Source organism: Ovis canadensis, chromosome 17 (assembly GCF_042477335.2).
Source record: "Ovis canadensis isolate MfBH-ARS-UI-01 breed Bighorn chromosome 17, ARS-UI_OviCan_v2, whole genome shotgun sequence".
Classification (NCBI taxonomy): domain Eukaryota; kingdom Metazoa; phylum Chordata; class Mammalia; order Artiodactyla; family Bovidae; genus Ovis; species Ovis canadensis.
In genome coordinates, this window is record NC_091261.1 from 14682539 (window position 1) to 14699203 (window position 16665).

Genomic DNA, 16665 nt, shown 5'->3' on the forward strand with positions numbered 1-16665 from the left:
TTTTTAATACAGACGCTTTTTATTTCTCTTTCTTATCTAATCGCCCTGGCTTGAATTTCCAGTGCAATATTGAATAGAAGTGGTGAGAGTGGACATCCCTGGAGAAAGCATATAGTCTTTCACCACCCATTATGTTAGCTGTGCACTTTTTACAGATACCCTTTTATTAGATTGAGGCAGTTCTCTTCTATTCCCAGTTTGAGTGTTTTTATCACGAAAGGGTGTTGGATTTTATCAAATACTTTGTCTATTGACACAATCTTATGGCGTTCCCCCACCTTTATTCTACCAATATGTTGCATTAGATTGATTTTTGTATGTTGGGTCAACCTTTCATTCCTGATAAATGTCACTTAGTCAGGATGTATAATCTTTTTTTACGTACTGCTGGATTTGATTTACTAGTACTTTCTCCAGAATTTTTACATTTGTAAATGATACTTAACTACAGTTTTTTTTCCTTATGATGTCTTTGGTTTGGGTATCAGAGTAACACTGACGTCAAAGAATAAGTTAGGAAGTGTTTTCTCTTTTCTAAGTTTTTTTTTTCCATTGAAGAGTCACTTCTTTAAAGTGATAGAATTCACCACTATAGACTTAGTTTTTCATTGTGAGAAGCTTGTAATTCCCAGATCAATCTCTTAACGTGTTACACATCTATTTGTTGTTGTTGTTCAGTTGCTCAGTCGGATCTGACTCTTTTGTGACCCCATAGACTGTAGCCCACCAGGCTCCTTTGTCCATGGGATTTCTCAGGCAATAATACTGGAGTGGGTTCCCATCTCCTTTTCCAACGGATCTTCCTGACCCAGGGATTGAACTCACATCTTTTGCATTGGCAGGCAGCTTCTTTATCACTGAGTCACTAGGGAAGCCTATACATCTGTTTGCAAAGTTCATTTCTACTTGAGATGGTTTTGGTACTTTGTATCCTTTTAGAAACTTGTTCACTTTGTATACCTTGTCAAATTTACTGACATATAAACATTGCTCATAGTATTCCTTTACAATCCTTTTTATATCTATAAGGTCAATAATGATCTTTCTCTTTCATTCCCGATTTTATTAATTTAAATCTTCCTTCTTTCTCGAACAGCCAAAGGTTTGCCAAGTTTGTTGATATGCTAAAAGGACCAACTTTTGGCGTCACTGACTTTCTCTTGTTTTTCTGATTCTCCATTTCTCTTATTTCTGTTCTAGTCATTTTATTTTCTTCCTTATATTTACTTGGGTTCAATTTGCTCTTCTTTTTCTAGACTAAGATAGAAGGCTAGGCTTTTGAGAGCCGTCCCTATTTTTAACACAATCATTACAATATTAATGTAAGTTTTCCACTGAACAATGCCTTCATTGCATCCAGTAAGTTTTTTTGTTTTCATTTTCACTATCTCACAGTATTTCCCAATCTCCCTTGTGATTCTGTTTGAGCCATCCCTCTTACGAGTGGGTTGATTCATTTCAACCTATTTGTAAATTTCTCAAATTTCCTTCTGTTAATTATCTTTTACATTCCACTATTATCAGAAAGCATACTTTGTATTATCAACCTATTTAAATTTATTGAGATATAAACTTAACATTTGATCTATCTTTAAGAATATTACTTGAAAGGAATAAAGCTTCCCTATTGGCTCAACTGGTGAAGAATCCACCTGTCAATGCAGGAGGTGCAAGAGACCCGGCTTCGATCCCTGGGTCTTCCCTGGGAAGATCCCCTGGAGAAGGAGATGGCAGCCACTCTAGTATTCTTGCTGGGGAAATCTCAGGGACAGAGGAGCCTGGTGGGCTACAGTCCATGGGGTCCACACAGTCCATCGGGTCGCAGAGAGAGCGACCCGCACATGAGAAGAGTAAGTCTTCCGGTGTTACGGGTGTCCCACAGAGACTCAGCTGGTCTGCAGCTTCAGCCTTCTAATCTCTTTAAGTTCCATCTTTTTGTTCCATTCTTCACTCAGAATGGAGAACTGAAATTTTAAACTATTATTGTTGAATTGTCTATCCCCTCAGTACTTTGGGGTCTTATGTATCTCAGTTCTCTACTGTTTGCTGTATATGTGTTTATAATTGTCATATCGTCTTGAAGAGTTGACCCCTTTATCATTATAATTATAAACTGTACTTCCTTGTCTCCAGCAACAATTGCTGTTGTAAAGTCTATTTTCTCTGGCACTGGTTTAGCCACTCTAGCTCGCTTTTGGTTACTGTTTCCATGTAACGTCTTTTTCCAGCTTTTACTTCTACCATATCTGTGTCTTTGAGTCGAATGTTGAGTCTTTTGCAGACAGTAGTTTGTGTTTTCAATCTCTCATGCCGATTCCCGCCTTTGAATTCGAGATTTTAATCCACTTACATTCAATATAATTACTGGGAAAGTAGGATTTTGAGTGAACTCCGGGAGTTGGTGATGGACAGGGAGGCCTGGCATGCTGCAATTCATGGGGTCGCAGAGAGTCGGACACAACTGAGCAACTGAACTGAACTGAAGGATTTTCATTTGCCAATTGCTATTTATTTTCTATAAGTCATACAAATTTTTCTTCCTCAGTTCCTCCACAATTGCTTCATTTTATGTGAAATGGTAATTTTTAGTATATCATTTTAATTCCTTTATTTCTTTTACCAAATATTTTTGGGTTGTTTTCTTAGTGATTGCCCTAGGGATGACTATTAACATTTTAGTTAGAATTACTACTAGTGTCAATAGTATATAAAAGTTTTGCTCCTATATAGCTCCATTTGCTCCCCACTTTTATGCTGTTACTGTCACAAAATGTATTTTATACACTGCATGCCCTAGAACATGTTTATCACTATTGCTTCATGCAGCTGTAATTTAAATTGGATAGGAGAATGTAAGAGATAGGAACAAAAATACACAATACTGTCCTTTAGATTTACTCATATAAATCTGCTGCTTTATTTCTTCATGTTGATCAAGTTACTGTCTATTGTTCTTTCACTCCAACCAGAAGGAATTCTATACTTTTCTTCGTGACAAACTTTCAATTATTTACCTGAGAATACCTTAGTCTGTTTTTCATTTTTGAAGAAAAATATTTCCGGATACAGAATTCTTGGTTCACAGCTTTTCCTTTCATCATTTTGAGAATGTCATTTTAATATCTCTGGCATCTATGGCTCCTAAGAATCTGATTGAAGTGAAGTGAAGTCGCTCAGTCGTGTCCGACTCTTTGCAACCCCGTGGACTGTACCCTACCAGGCTCTTTCGTCCATGGGATTCTCCAGGCAAGAATACTGGAGTGGGTTGCCATTTCCTTCTCCAGGGGATCTTCCCGACCCAGGGACTGAACCCGGGTCTCCCGCCTTGCAGGCAAAAGCTTTAACCTCTGAGCCACTATATGATGAGTTACTTCTTTTTTTATTGCTTTCAATTGACAATTTGATCATTATGAGTTTATGTATGGATCTCTTTGAGGCTGTCCTAACTGGAGTTTGTTAAGCCTTTTCGATGTGTAAATTAATGTTTTTCATCAGATTTGGGACATTTTCAGCTTTTATTCTTTTGGCAGCTATCTCTCTCATCTCCTTCTGGGACAGCCATTATGGGAATCTTGGCATTTCTGATACCATAGTTTGTGAGACTCTGTTAATGTTTTTTCATTCTTTCTAATTTCTGTTTCTCAGATTGGATTATGTTAATGGAACCATCTTCAAGTTACTGAAGATAACTTTCTTTTGCCTGCTCAAATCTGCTGTTAATCCTTCCAGTGAATGTTTCAGCTAGCTACTATAGTTTTCAGCTCCAGAATTTCTACTTGGTTCCTTCTTTATTCTACCTCTTTATTTATATTCTCTACACTAAATACCTTTCATATGAACCCTCAAATATGCAAACGTGTGTTCACATGTCCACGCATGTAAGTTAGTTCACATGTCTAGCACAGATTGTCACATGTATGCATCCTCTACAAGTGGTTGTGTTTCTGTGTACTTTACTGTACAGTAGTGTATGGAGTACAGTAATACAATATCTTTATTTCAAGTCCAGGATGTCCAAGAGCAAGCACAAAAGCAGTAATGTGGCTGGTGCTGTTAAGAAGCACCAAGTGGTAATGATGGAAACAAAAGTGAAAATAATTGAGAGTGGAGCAAGGGAAAAAAATGGAATAGGAGGTCCAGAGAAAGAACAGAGACAGACAAGGAACAGCTGACGAAATTTTCGACGCAGGAAATGGTAAGGTAGAAGGGTACACAAGGTTGCAGCAGCTCTTCATACGCAACCCAATGCTGCCACGTCGTCGACTATGGTGAGAAAGCAAGAGCTGCTACCCAGGCGCCACGGGACCTTTTTTCAAGAGGGTAGACAGATCTGAAGCTAGCAAGGAAGCAGAACCTGCACCGTCGTCAGGCATGAGCGGAACTGCAGCTTGCCCTCCATCTCCTGCTGCTGACAGTACTTCAGCTCTACCATCTCCCACCTCCTCTGCAGTCGGCAACTCGTCTTGCCTGTCCACTGGATGCCAGTTCCTAATATGCCAGCTGTTGTACTACACTATCGTACTTTTCAAGGTACTGTACAGTAAGATTAGAAATGTTTTATTTTGTGTGTTTTTTAAATGTATTATTTGTGTGAAAAGTATTATAGCCTATTACAGTATATAGTATAGTACTATATAGCCAATTGTGTTGCTTGGTACCTAGACTAACTGTTCGACTTACGAATGCGCTCTTGGAATGGAACTCATTTGTATGTAAGGGATTACTGTATTTGATGAGATATCATTCACAGATTTTCCTTTAGTTCGATCAGTTGCTCAGTCATGTCCGACTCTTTGTGACCCTATGGACTGCAGCACGTCAGGCCTCCCTGTTCACATCAACTCCCAGGGCTTGCTCAAACTTGTGCCCATTGAGTTGGTGATACCATCCAGTCATCTCATCTGCTGTTGTCCCCTTCTCCTCCCATCTTCAATCTTTCCCAGCATCAGGGTCTTTTCAAATGAGTCAGTTTTTCACATCAGGTGGCCAAAGTACGTGAGTTTCAACTTCAGCATCAGTCCTTCCAATGAATATTCAGGACTGATTTCCTTTAGGATGGACTGGTTAGATCTCCTTGTAGTCCAAGGGACTCTCAAGAGTCTTCCCCAACACCACAGTTCAAAAGCATCAAGTCTTCAGCACTCAGTGTTCTTTACAGTCCTACTCTCATATCCATATGTGACTACTGGAAAAACCATAGCTTTGACTAGACAAGACTTTGTTGGCAAAGTAATGTCTCTGCTTTTTAATATGCTGTCTAGGTTGATCAGAGCTTTTCTTCCAAGAAGCAACCATCTTTTAGTTTCATGACTGCAGTCACCATCTGCAGTGATTTTGGAGCCCCCCAAAATAAAAGCTGTCACTGTTTCCATTGTTTCCCCATCTATTTGCCATGAAGTGATGGGACCAGATGCCATGATCTTAGTTTTCTGAATGCTGAGTTTTAAGCCACCTTGTCACTCTCCTCTTTCACTTTCACCAAGAGGCTCTTTAGCTCTTCTTCACTTTCTGCCATAAGGGCTGTGTCATCTGCATGTCTGAGGTTATTGGTATTTCTCCCAGCAATCCCGATTCCAGCTTGTGCGTCTTCCAGCCAGGCATTTCGCATGATGTACTCTGCTTTAGACAGATCATTTTTTCTCTTTTAAAAAATCTATTTATTTTTGGTTGCACTGGGTCTTCACTGCTGCGTGAGGGCTTTCTCTAGCTGCAGCGTACAGGGCCTCCTCTTTGCTGCAGTGGTGGGGCACGTCAAAGTGCACTTCACTGTGGCCGTCCCTCTCGTTGCAGAGCACAGACTCTAGGCACATGGGCTGCGGCAGTGCCTAGTGGGCTTGCAAGCTCAGTTGCTCCCCAGCACGTGGACTCTTCCTGGCCTGGGGACGGAACCTGTGTCCCCTGCATTGGCAGCTGGATTTGTATCTGCTGCACCACCAGGGAAGTCCAACATATTTTTCTTTGGCTCTTTTCACACATTTAAACAGCTGATTTAAAGTTCAAAATCATGCATGAGGTATATTTTCTTATTTCGTTACGTGTCTTGCAATTTTTTAGTGGAAATTGGACATTTACAATAATATAATGCTTCAACTTTGGAAATTTGATTCTTCCCACCTTCCCAGGGTTGCTGTTGCGGCTACTAGCTATTGTTTAGCTATTGATTTCTCTGAACTAATTCTGTCAAGTCTGTATTTTTTGTTATGTATGGCTACTGAAGTCTCCAATCAGTTTGCTTACTGGTCAGCCAATGACTGAATACAGATTTCCTTAAATACCTGGACTAAATCTTCACATCTCTGCTGAGAGGCTACGTGTGTGTGCTTGAGCATGTTCCAACAATATTCAGTTAGGGGATTTACAACTCTGCTCTAGCCTCCACCTCTACACAGAGCGTCAAGGTCAGCAGGCAGTGGGAGGTTAGGACCGCTTCAGGTCGTCTACGAGAATGAGCATAGCCCAACGTGTGTATGGGCATTTAGATTTGTAGGAATATGTTGATTTCAAAGTATCTAAGAACATCTCTTTTGGCTTTTCCTTTAAAATTTTTTGGTCAGCCCACTGTTTTTGTTAACCTATTCATCACCCAAGAGAGCTTCGAAGTTAAAACTCTTGCCTGTAACAGTTTTAGACAAATACTTCCAAGGGGTGCTCCCCTGTTAGTGATGGGCATATTCCAAGTCAGGTGAAAAAAAAGGCAATACTTTCTATTGGTAGCTTTTAGGGGAGCATCAAAGATGGCAAATAATGACAACAATTCTTTGGCATGAGGGTCTTAAAGAGCTCCTGGGTCCATTCTACTCCCTCCGATACTAAGAATGCAGGGCTCTTCTGGAGAGCAGGAGATGAGAGTAGGGCAAGGTGAACACCACAAAGTTTGCCCTTTACAGAGATTTGGCCATTTTTCTTGACTAGGTAAGTCTTTAGTTCTGGAAAAGCTGTAATAATTTTTTCCAGTTTTCATGGAAGGGTACATTTTCAAAGGCCCTTACTCCACCGTTTTCATTGTCATCTGGGTATTTACTTCTAAGAAAAATCTCTTAAGCACTTATAAGATTTACTTTCCAAACCTTTTACTGTGAGAATTCATTTTTACTACAATTTATTTTATCTGTTCTCACTTTAATTCAATTAGCATGATGAAATATAAATATTTCCTACAGGGATTATTGAGAAATAAAAGATAATACATAGCTGTATCTACATGGACATATGGGTTATAGCTATTACCCACAGAAAAACTGTTTCAAAATAAGCCATTATAAACTTAGAGACAAGCCTGATTGTTACAGTTTGGGTGCTACAGCCATGCTAAGAACAAAATCCTATTAAAATCAATTTCTGAGACCCATAATCCTTTAATCTGTTCTGCAATAATATGATAGCCAAATCCTGGGAAGTCCCTCATTATCAAAAAGCATATTTTAAAAACAATAATCTCATTGAGCAAAGAGGATTTCAGGTCAGTCAAGTTAAAGCCTAAAAAGTTCTCTAGATTTAGTGATAAGAAAATTACTGCCATTTACTACCTACATATTTAAATTTCTTGAATCTGTGGGTTTACAGGTTTAATCAAATTTGAAAAAAATTTAGCCTTTATTTCCTCAGATATTTTTCTGACCTGAAATGTCCCTACCGTGCCCCCATCCCCAATATACACCCCTTCTGGGACTCCAATTACACATATATTAGGGTCACTGAAGTTGTCTTATATTTCACAAACGCTATTTTCATTAAAAATTTTTCTTTTTCTCTGAGTTTCATTCTGGATCATACTTATTGCCATAGTCTTTAAATACACTAATCCTGCAAGTTTACTCTGCTATTAATCCAATCTAGTGCATTTTTCTTTTCAGACACTGTAGTGTTCATCTCCAGAAGCTTGCCTTGGATCTTTTTTATGTCTTCAATGTTTCTATTTACTTTCTGAACATACAGAATACATTTAGAATCTGCCTGCAATGCAGGAGACTTGGGTTCAATCCCTGGGTTGGGAAGATCCCCTGAAGAAGAGAAAGGCTATCCACTTCAGTATTCTGGCCTGGAGAATTCCATGGACTGTATAGTCCATGAGGTTGCAAAGAGTCAGACGCGACTGAGCAACTTTCATTTTCACAGTAACTTTTACATTTATGGTCTTCTAATTCCATTATCCAACAACACAGGAGAAGACTCTACACATGGACATCACCAGATGGTCAACACCGAAATCAGATTGACTATATTCTTTGCAGCCAAAGATGGAGAAGCTCTACACAGTCAGCAAAAACAAGACCAGGAGCTGACTGTGGCTCAGATCATGAACTCCTTATTGCCAAATTCAGACTGAAATTGAAGAAAGTAGGGAAAATCGCTAGACCATTCAGGTATGACCTAAATCAAATCCCTTATGATTATACAGTGGAAGGGAGAAATAGATTTAAGGGACTAGATCTGATAGAGTGCCTGATGAACTATGGACGGAGGTTCGTGACATTGTATAGGAGAGAGGGATCAAGACCATCCCCATGGAAAAGAAATGCAAAAAAGTAAAATGGCTGTCTGGGGAGGCCTTACAAATAGCTGTGAAAAGAAGACAAGCAAAAAGCAAAGAGAAAAGGAAAGATATAAGCATCTGAATGCAGAGTTCCAAAGAATAGCAAGAAGAGATAAGAAAGCCTTCCTCAGCAATCAATGCAAAGAAATGGAGGAAAACAACAGAATGGGAAAGACTAGAGATCTCTTCAAGAAAATGAGAGATACCAAGGGAACATTTCATGCAAAGATGGGCTTGATAGAGGACAGAAATGGTCTGGACCTAACAGAAGCAGAAGATATTAAGAAGAGGTGGCAAGAATACACAGAACTATACAAAAAAGATCTTCACGACCCAGATAATCACAATGGTGTGATCACTCACCTAGAGCCAGACATCCTGGAATGTGAAGTCAAGTGGGCCTTAGAAAGCATCCCTACGAACAAAGCTAGTGGAGGTGATGGAATTCCAGCTGAGCTATTTCAAATCCTGAAAGATGATGCTGTGAAAGTGCTGTACTCAATATGCCAGCAAGTTTGGAAAACTCAGCAGTGGCCACAGGACTGGAAAAGGTCAGTTTTCATTCCAATCCCAAAGAAAAGCAATGACAAAGAATGCTCAAACTACTGCACAGTTGCACCCATCTCACATGCTAGTAAAGTAATGCTCAAAATTCTCCAAGCCAGGCTTCAGCAATACGTGAACCATGAACTTCCAGATGTTCAAGCTGGTTTTAGAGAAGGCAGAGGAACCAGAGATCAAATTGCCAACATCTGCTGGATCATGGAAAAAGCAAGAGAGTTCCAGAAAAACATATATTTCTGCTTCACTGACTATGCCAAAACCTTTGACTGTGTGGATCACAATAAACTGTGGAAAATTCTGAAAGAGATGGGAATACCAGACCACCTGACCTGCCTCTTGAGAAATCTGTATGTAGGTCAGGAAGCAACAGTTAGAACTGGACATGGAACAACAGACTGGTTCCAAATAAGAAAAGGAGTACGTCAAGGCTGCATATTGTCACCCTGCTTATTTAACTTACATGCAGAGTACATCATGATAAACGCTGGACTGGAAGAAACACAAGCTGGAATCAAGACTGCTGGGAGAAACATCAATAACCTGAGATATGCAGATGACACCACCCTTATGGCAGAAAGTGAAGAGGAACTAAAAAGCCTCTTGATGAAAGTGAAAGAAGAGAGTGAAAAAGTTGGCTTAAAGCTCAACATTCAGAAAATGAAGATCATGGCATCTGGTCCCATCACTTCATGGGAAATAGATGGGGAAACAGTAGAAGCAGTGTCAGACTTTATTTTTGGGGGGCTCCAAAATCACTGCAGCCATGAAACTAAAAGACGCTTACTCCTTGGAAGAAACGTTATGACCAACCTAGATAGTATATTCAAAAGCAGAGACATTACTTTGCCAACAAAGGTCTGTCTAGTCAAGGGTATGGTTTTTCCAGTGGTCATGTATGGATGTGAGAGTTGGACTGTGAAGAAAGCTGAGCGCCGAAGAATTGATGCTTTTGAACTGTGGTGTTGGAGAAGACTCTTAAGAGTCCCTTGGACTGCAAGGAGATCCAACCAGTCCATTCTGAAGGAGATCAACCCTGGGATTTCTTTGGAAGGAATGATGCTAAAGCTGAAACTCCAGTACTTTGGCCACCTCATGGGAAGAGTTGACTCATTGGAAAAGACTCTGATGCTGGGAGGGATTGGGGGCAGGAGGAGAAGGGGACGACCGAGGATGAGATGGCTGGATGGCATCACCAACTCGATGGACGTTAGTCTAAGTGAACTCCGGGAGTTGGTGATGGACAGGGAGGCCTGGCGTGCTGCGATTCATGGTGTCGCCAAGAGTCGGATAGGACTGAGCGACTGAACTGAACTGAATTTCATTATCTGTGTCAATTCTCGATCAGTTTTGATTGAAGGAGTATTCTTCTCACTAATGAACATATTTTTCCTACTTCTTTGTATATGCTTGGTAATCTTTCATTGTATGCCAGACATTACGAATTTTACATGGCTGGGTGCTGGGTATTTTTGTATATTACTGAGCTTTGTCTGGAATGCATTTAAGTTATTTTGCAATAATTTGATGCTTTCAAGACTTGCTCTTACGGTCTGTGAGCTAGGTTGAGAGTAGAGCTCAGTCCATCTTGGATACTCTACTCAGTGCCTCGTGAAGTACAAATGCTTCTAATGCGGCTGTTGAGAAGAGACACTATTCCTGGTCCTGTCGGATTGCCTGGCACTGGTTTCCTGCTGGCCCTCTGCAATCCCTCTTTCCTCAGCTTCGGGCAGTCTCCTCACAAGCGTGCGCGGAATACCTGAGAGGAGCTCTCTCTAGACCCCAGGGCCCTCTGTGCCACTCTCTGCTCTCCCGCACGCTGTCCCGTGAACTCTGTCCACGCTGGTCTCCCTGACTCCCAGGTTCACCCTGACTCAGGAAGTCTGCAGGGCTCTTCCGAGCTTCTCCTTCCTTGTGCTGCAGCCAGGAAACTCCCTCAAAAAAAAAAAATAAGTTGGGATAATTGTAAGGCCTACTTTGTCTGTTTCCTTTTTCTAGGAATCACTTTTCTTTGCCATCTAATTTCAAGTATCTTGGAAACCATTATTTCGTATTTTTTGTTTTTATGTGTGCGTAAAGTCAGTACATTACTAATTTATCTTGGCTGAAAGTAAGAGTGCCACATTTGAATAAACTTTTGTGAGCTGTTCTGAATTTTAAAAGCAGAGGACTAGGCATTTCTCTATAAAAGTATGAACTAAAGTTAGTCTAAAAATTCTTTCTCTAGGTGTACAGGCTCTGACAGCTATTTTTTTTTTCATTCTGATTGTAGTTCTATAGTTTCCATAGGAAAAAATGCTCTACCTTCACATCTAAAACGTATTTTTGAAATAATGTAATTATCCTAGATATCTACTGTCTCTTTAATATGCAATTTTCTATAATTATATATTTTATAAAAAATAGATGATTTTTTTAATGGAATGAAAAAGTAATAGCACAAAGCCAGGAAAGACTCTTATCCTCTCCTTCTCCGATTAAGGTAAAAAGTGTACAATGTGAAAATGTCAAAAGTTCATATATGTGTAATAGATTAATGATTATAAATTTATAGGATGCAAATACAGATTCACCTTATATGGTTGCATAAATAAATACTAAAAGATAATCTAGGTGTGATGCTGATGAAGAGAGATAAAATCTATTAACTTACTGTACACCAGAAAATTTTTCTTCTCATTGACTTAGCCCTCCTACCCTGCTTAAAACTCATTCACATTGGCATATTTCCTTGGGTTGAAGAATAAATTACCAAAGTGTTAAATTTAAAGGTTAAGATGGAGAGCAGAATTCAGGCAACTAGTACAAAATTACAGTTGCAACTTCTGTATCAACTATGCTAGTCTTCTCTCCAGAAAATCCATCACCTTTAATATACCTGAAACTTCTCCCTTCAAGTTTTATCACCTTTCTAAGAAGTGATGCACTTGCCAAAATTGCTCCTTGGTTCAGAGGTACAAGCAATGTCAAATCTGAAGTTACATGCTCGAAAATAAGTTTTCCCACTTCATGAATTAGTCTGGCACAAAATCCCTACTGATTTTCTGCACTATAAGATCTACTGGCTTAGGGTCACCGTCAGTGAGGGCCAGAGTGATTCTGAAAGCCTAAGTAAGAGTTTTTAGTTAGTCCTGAGTGGACAGATACAGTCCAACAGGGGAAAGGTCTGTAAAAAAGGGAGGCTACAAGTGGAGGTGATATTAGGCAAGGTCATCTGCCCAGGGAAAGAGCTGTGGCAATACAATAGGGACCACAAAGCGAAACGCAGAAGCCGTGGCTGGGTGTGGCTACGAGCTGTGGGTCCCTAGACAGAAAAGAGAATGAGGCAGGTAAGCAAAGAGTTGACACTTCAAGAAAAAAAGTCCAAGAATTAGACAAAACTAAAATCAGGAAGTAGATCCAAGTGAAAGTAATAGACGAACGATCATATTTGGATCCTGAAACAGAATTTTCAGGATCAACTGCCAGAGGGAATAGCCAGGCTGATCCTGAAAATAAGCCACCAGAAGTATTACAAATCTGGGTAAGAAAACCGTTCTTAAAAATGCTCTTTGACGAGACAATGCTCTGGGCAGGATACACAATATTTGCTGTCCTCTCTAACAAGTAGTCTGTGCTTCCTTTCACGGGCGACTGACGGCGAGGCCTCGCTTCCTAGGAGAGAACGCCTAACCCGTCTCCTGCTGCGCTGATGTGCCCGTGTACACTGAGGGTCACGGGACAGTAGTCAGAACTTTAATAAAACAGAGTAGAGTGGCTAATTCTGAAGCAGATTTGGGTAGTATCAACAGATTCTTCTGTAGGAAGATGATACATGAAACGAAACCGGGGCAGCATGAAAGAGTCAACATTATCTCCTCAAAGAATTCACAGAAAATGACTGGCACAGATGGTTCTTCTTTCAAAATCTCCACTATGCTTTGAAAATCACCCTGGGTAATCGGCTGAATCAGGGCTAATATATATTATCTAGGCGGTGTACTACATATATTTGAATGGCCCCTCTTGGAGTTGTGTAAAATGGAATCAATCTCTAAAATTAAGTTTAACTTTAGATTCCACTAACTGAACCGCTTAACATTTTTCTAGTTATAAATAACACCATCAAACTTAACTATAATCAAACTGTCCTCAGGTTAATTTAAAAATACTAAATATTTTCAATTTTCTCTCAAAGCCTTCAATCACATACTATAATATCCGTTTTTCTAAATGTTTTACTTGATAATTTCGTAAATGAAAAGAAAATCTGAGACAGAAAAATATGAAAAAAGTCATGCATATTTTTCTAAACAATTAAGTATAATATCTTTCATTTCCTCAAATATTCAAAATTCTATCTTTATATAAATGTACAAAAAAATATTGAAAATGCAGCTTTGGGGACTCTTGTTTAAAAGTAAGGAGAAACATCACTGGAATATTCAAATGGAAAATCAACACACCGATTAATTTTCTGCAATTTGTAAACTCAAATCTTTTGGTATTCTTTTCCTATAACAGTGTATTTCTTTCTGGATACAAGGTACTTGAGGTCAACTTAGCTCCTTCTCTGACTCCTCAGTTTCCTGAGCTTACATTTTACCCCACCAACTCTCCTTATTCTTGAACTGCTCAGTTTTGACTGTTCAGTGCTTTAACATTAAGACTCCTTAATGGAAATATTAATGCAATAGTAATAGCATTAAGGGCTTTATTTTCTCATATACATGGAGAATGGTTACAAGGCAACTAGAAGTATAAAGTATCTTTCACTAGCAAAGTTAAGAACTCTTAGGGACTAACACAAACTTACGTATTTCTTCCACAACCTGTGGGTCACATTCTCTGTATTTTTCTACTTCAGCCTGAAGCTGTTCCTTTTGGTCTCGAAGTGAAGAAAGCTCTTTGGCTAGCCTAGTTCGCTCTTCCTGCATCAACATAACATTATGTCCAGCAAGACAAACAAAATGCCATGTTATACGATTATACGTTTTATAAACATTTTTATCTTATTTCTCATAACTGATACACACTGGGCTTTTGACAACATTAACATTAGTATACACACACACATACATATATTCACAGTATAAGAACAAACTCAATTCTCATTTTTGTCTGCAATCTCCAATTATCTTCTGTATATGTTAACTGAATGGAAACTCAAAGATGATTATTACATGATAATTGTCATTTGTCATTACATGACAAATGGTAATTTTTTGGAGAGTTTCACAAGACTGTGTATATATACACACACACACACACACACACACTATATATATATGTAAATTTTATGGCAACATCAGACAGTATAAAGTTTTCCTTAAAAAAAGTGTTCTAGATAATTTTCTAGTCTTCAAGAATGATTAACTTTAAAAAATATTTAAAGATATCAGAAACAACAGAACTGTGACCTCCCATCACTTTCCTTTAAAGGTAAACCAAAATAAAACTTTGAAACAAAAAATGATCCAATAAACAGTATTTGAAATTTCTAGCCGTGGTTTTCATTAACAGGTAGAAGTCACAGTGCTGTTGGTATTCAGTTTATATGTGTGAAAAATAAGCCCAAACCAAAATCAAATACTGGGAAAGGTTATGGTATAGAATTACAGGATAAGTGTTACTCGCTCAGTCGTGCCCGACTCTTTGCGACCCCATGTACTGCAGCAGACCAGGCTCCTCTGTCCACGAGATTTTCAGGGCAAGGATACTGGAGTGGGTTGCCATTTCCTTCTCCAACTATAGGATAAGTTTGAGGGAAAACCAAACAGAGTTCAAGCTCTCTAATGGGACTCGTTTAAGGTCCCTTGCTAGCTTGTATTTTTGTACTTTTGCCTTCAGTTGCTCTCTTTGGCTCCTCTTCCTAGCATTGATGCAACAGAATGCATGTACAGAGCTCTGACGCAGCAGAGTCCAACAGAACTCTGCAATAATAGAAACGTTCTAGATCTGTGTTCTCCAGTGCAGGTAACATTAACTACACGGGGCTACTAAGTACATGAAATGTGACTCTTATTACTGAGAAACTGAATTTTATTGTATTTAATTTTAATTCAAAAGTAAACAGCTATATATGATTAATGTAGGCCATATTAGCACAGTTCAGGAGTAATTTAAAATAACCATAAGATGATGATCATTATTTGCTATCAATGCCCAAATCATACATAATCCTCAATGAAAAATGAGAGGAGAAAAAGCTAATGAAGCCAGGTGAAGCAGAGTGCTGAGTGTCTGTGTGAACACCCAGGGACAGCTCTCCACATTTCCTGAACTGGGAGCCGTCCCAGACTGGTTATTAGCAACAAGACCTTTGCCACATTACTTAACCTTTTTGTGCTTTCAGTTCCTCAAACGTAAAAATGAAGACAGTAATAGAGGCCACCTCCTTGGACTGTTGGCAGAATTCAATACGGAGAATGCCTCTGGAACAGTACCTGCCTGGCTCACAGTAAGCAGAAAATATATGATAGTTACGTCTTCTTCCCTGGCAGCAGCAGCATCATCATCACCAGGAATATATCAAATAGGTAGACTAACTCCCGACTAGCGAACTCGGGATGAACGTTAAGAGTTCATCTTTCTCAGGAGTCATTCTTCTGACAGCTGTAGGCACCAACTAGGTTTGCTAGTGGTTTTCCCCCCTAGTTTCGGTGGTTAAAGTGGACTGGGTAATCTTCAGCAGACTGACTATTATGGGGCATGAATATGTCACCATTAGTTGAAGGTGCTTCTATAGGTTATTGCCAAATCAAAGGAAAAAAACCACAACTGAATTTTAAAAAGTGGTAATTGTTGCCAAATGAAGAAATACAAGTTTCAGGTTGTGCCCAGAACTCACCTTCCCTTAAATTCTTTAGCAATTACCATTCTCCAATTCCTGTCCGTGGCTGTGCTGACTACTCACATAAAAGAATGCATGTCAAATAACTTTGAAAAGCATAAAGCCGTGTAAATCTGTGATGTATTCTTTTGCACAATGTCACAAGTTTTTGAGTCTCTTTCACAAGTGGTACAGAGGCTGAGATGAAGGGCTTAGAGGTTCATGTTGATCTTCAACATTCTTTCAAGTCATAAGTTCAAACTTGAGATAATGATAAAACTAAAAAGTAGAGTGATTTTTAAAAGCTCCTGCCCCTAATACAATACTTTAGGCAACGGCAACCCACTCCAGTACTCTTGCCCGCAGAGTCCCATGGACAGAGGAGCCTGGTGGGCTGCAGTCCGTGGGGTCACTAGGAGTCGGACACAACTGAGCGACCTCACTTTCACTTTTCACATTCAAGCACTGGAAAAGGAAATGGCAACCCTCTCCAGTGATCTTGCCTGGAGAATCCCAGGGACGGGGGACCTGGTGGGCTGCCATCTATGGGGTAACACAGAGTTGGACACGACTGAAGTGACAAAGAATACAATACTTTAGAGAACACCGTACTTTTTAAAATAAAGTACGTCAATATTCATGTAAATAATTTAAAAATATGACAAGACCACAAGGACCCTATATTGACAGTTTTCAATTGGCTCTGTGCCAAGACTTTTAAAAATCCCAACTCTTAAAAATTTACATAAACGTTTAAACA

The 16665-nt window shown here is 39.4% G+C and overlaps 1 protein-coding gene across 2 annotated transcripts in view; it reads right to left on the reverse strand.

Annotated features, from left to right (window-relative positions):
* The window catches only part of MND1 (meiotic nuclear divisions 1), an 83728-nt gene that overhangs the window by 12769 nt on the left and 54294 nt on the right, over positions 1 to 16665 (reverse strand). For both annotated transcript variants that reach the window (XM_069556655.1, XM_069556654.1), the window contains one exon: positions 13890 to 14004. In XM_069556655.1, coding sequence (XP_069412756.1) covers positions 13890 to 14004 — 115 coding nt within the window. The remainder of the gene's footprint in view (positions 1 to 13889; positions 14005 to 16665) is intronic.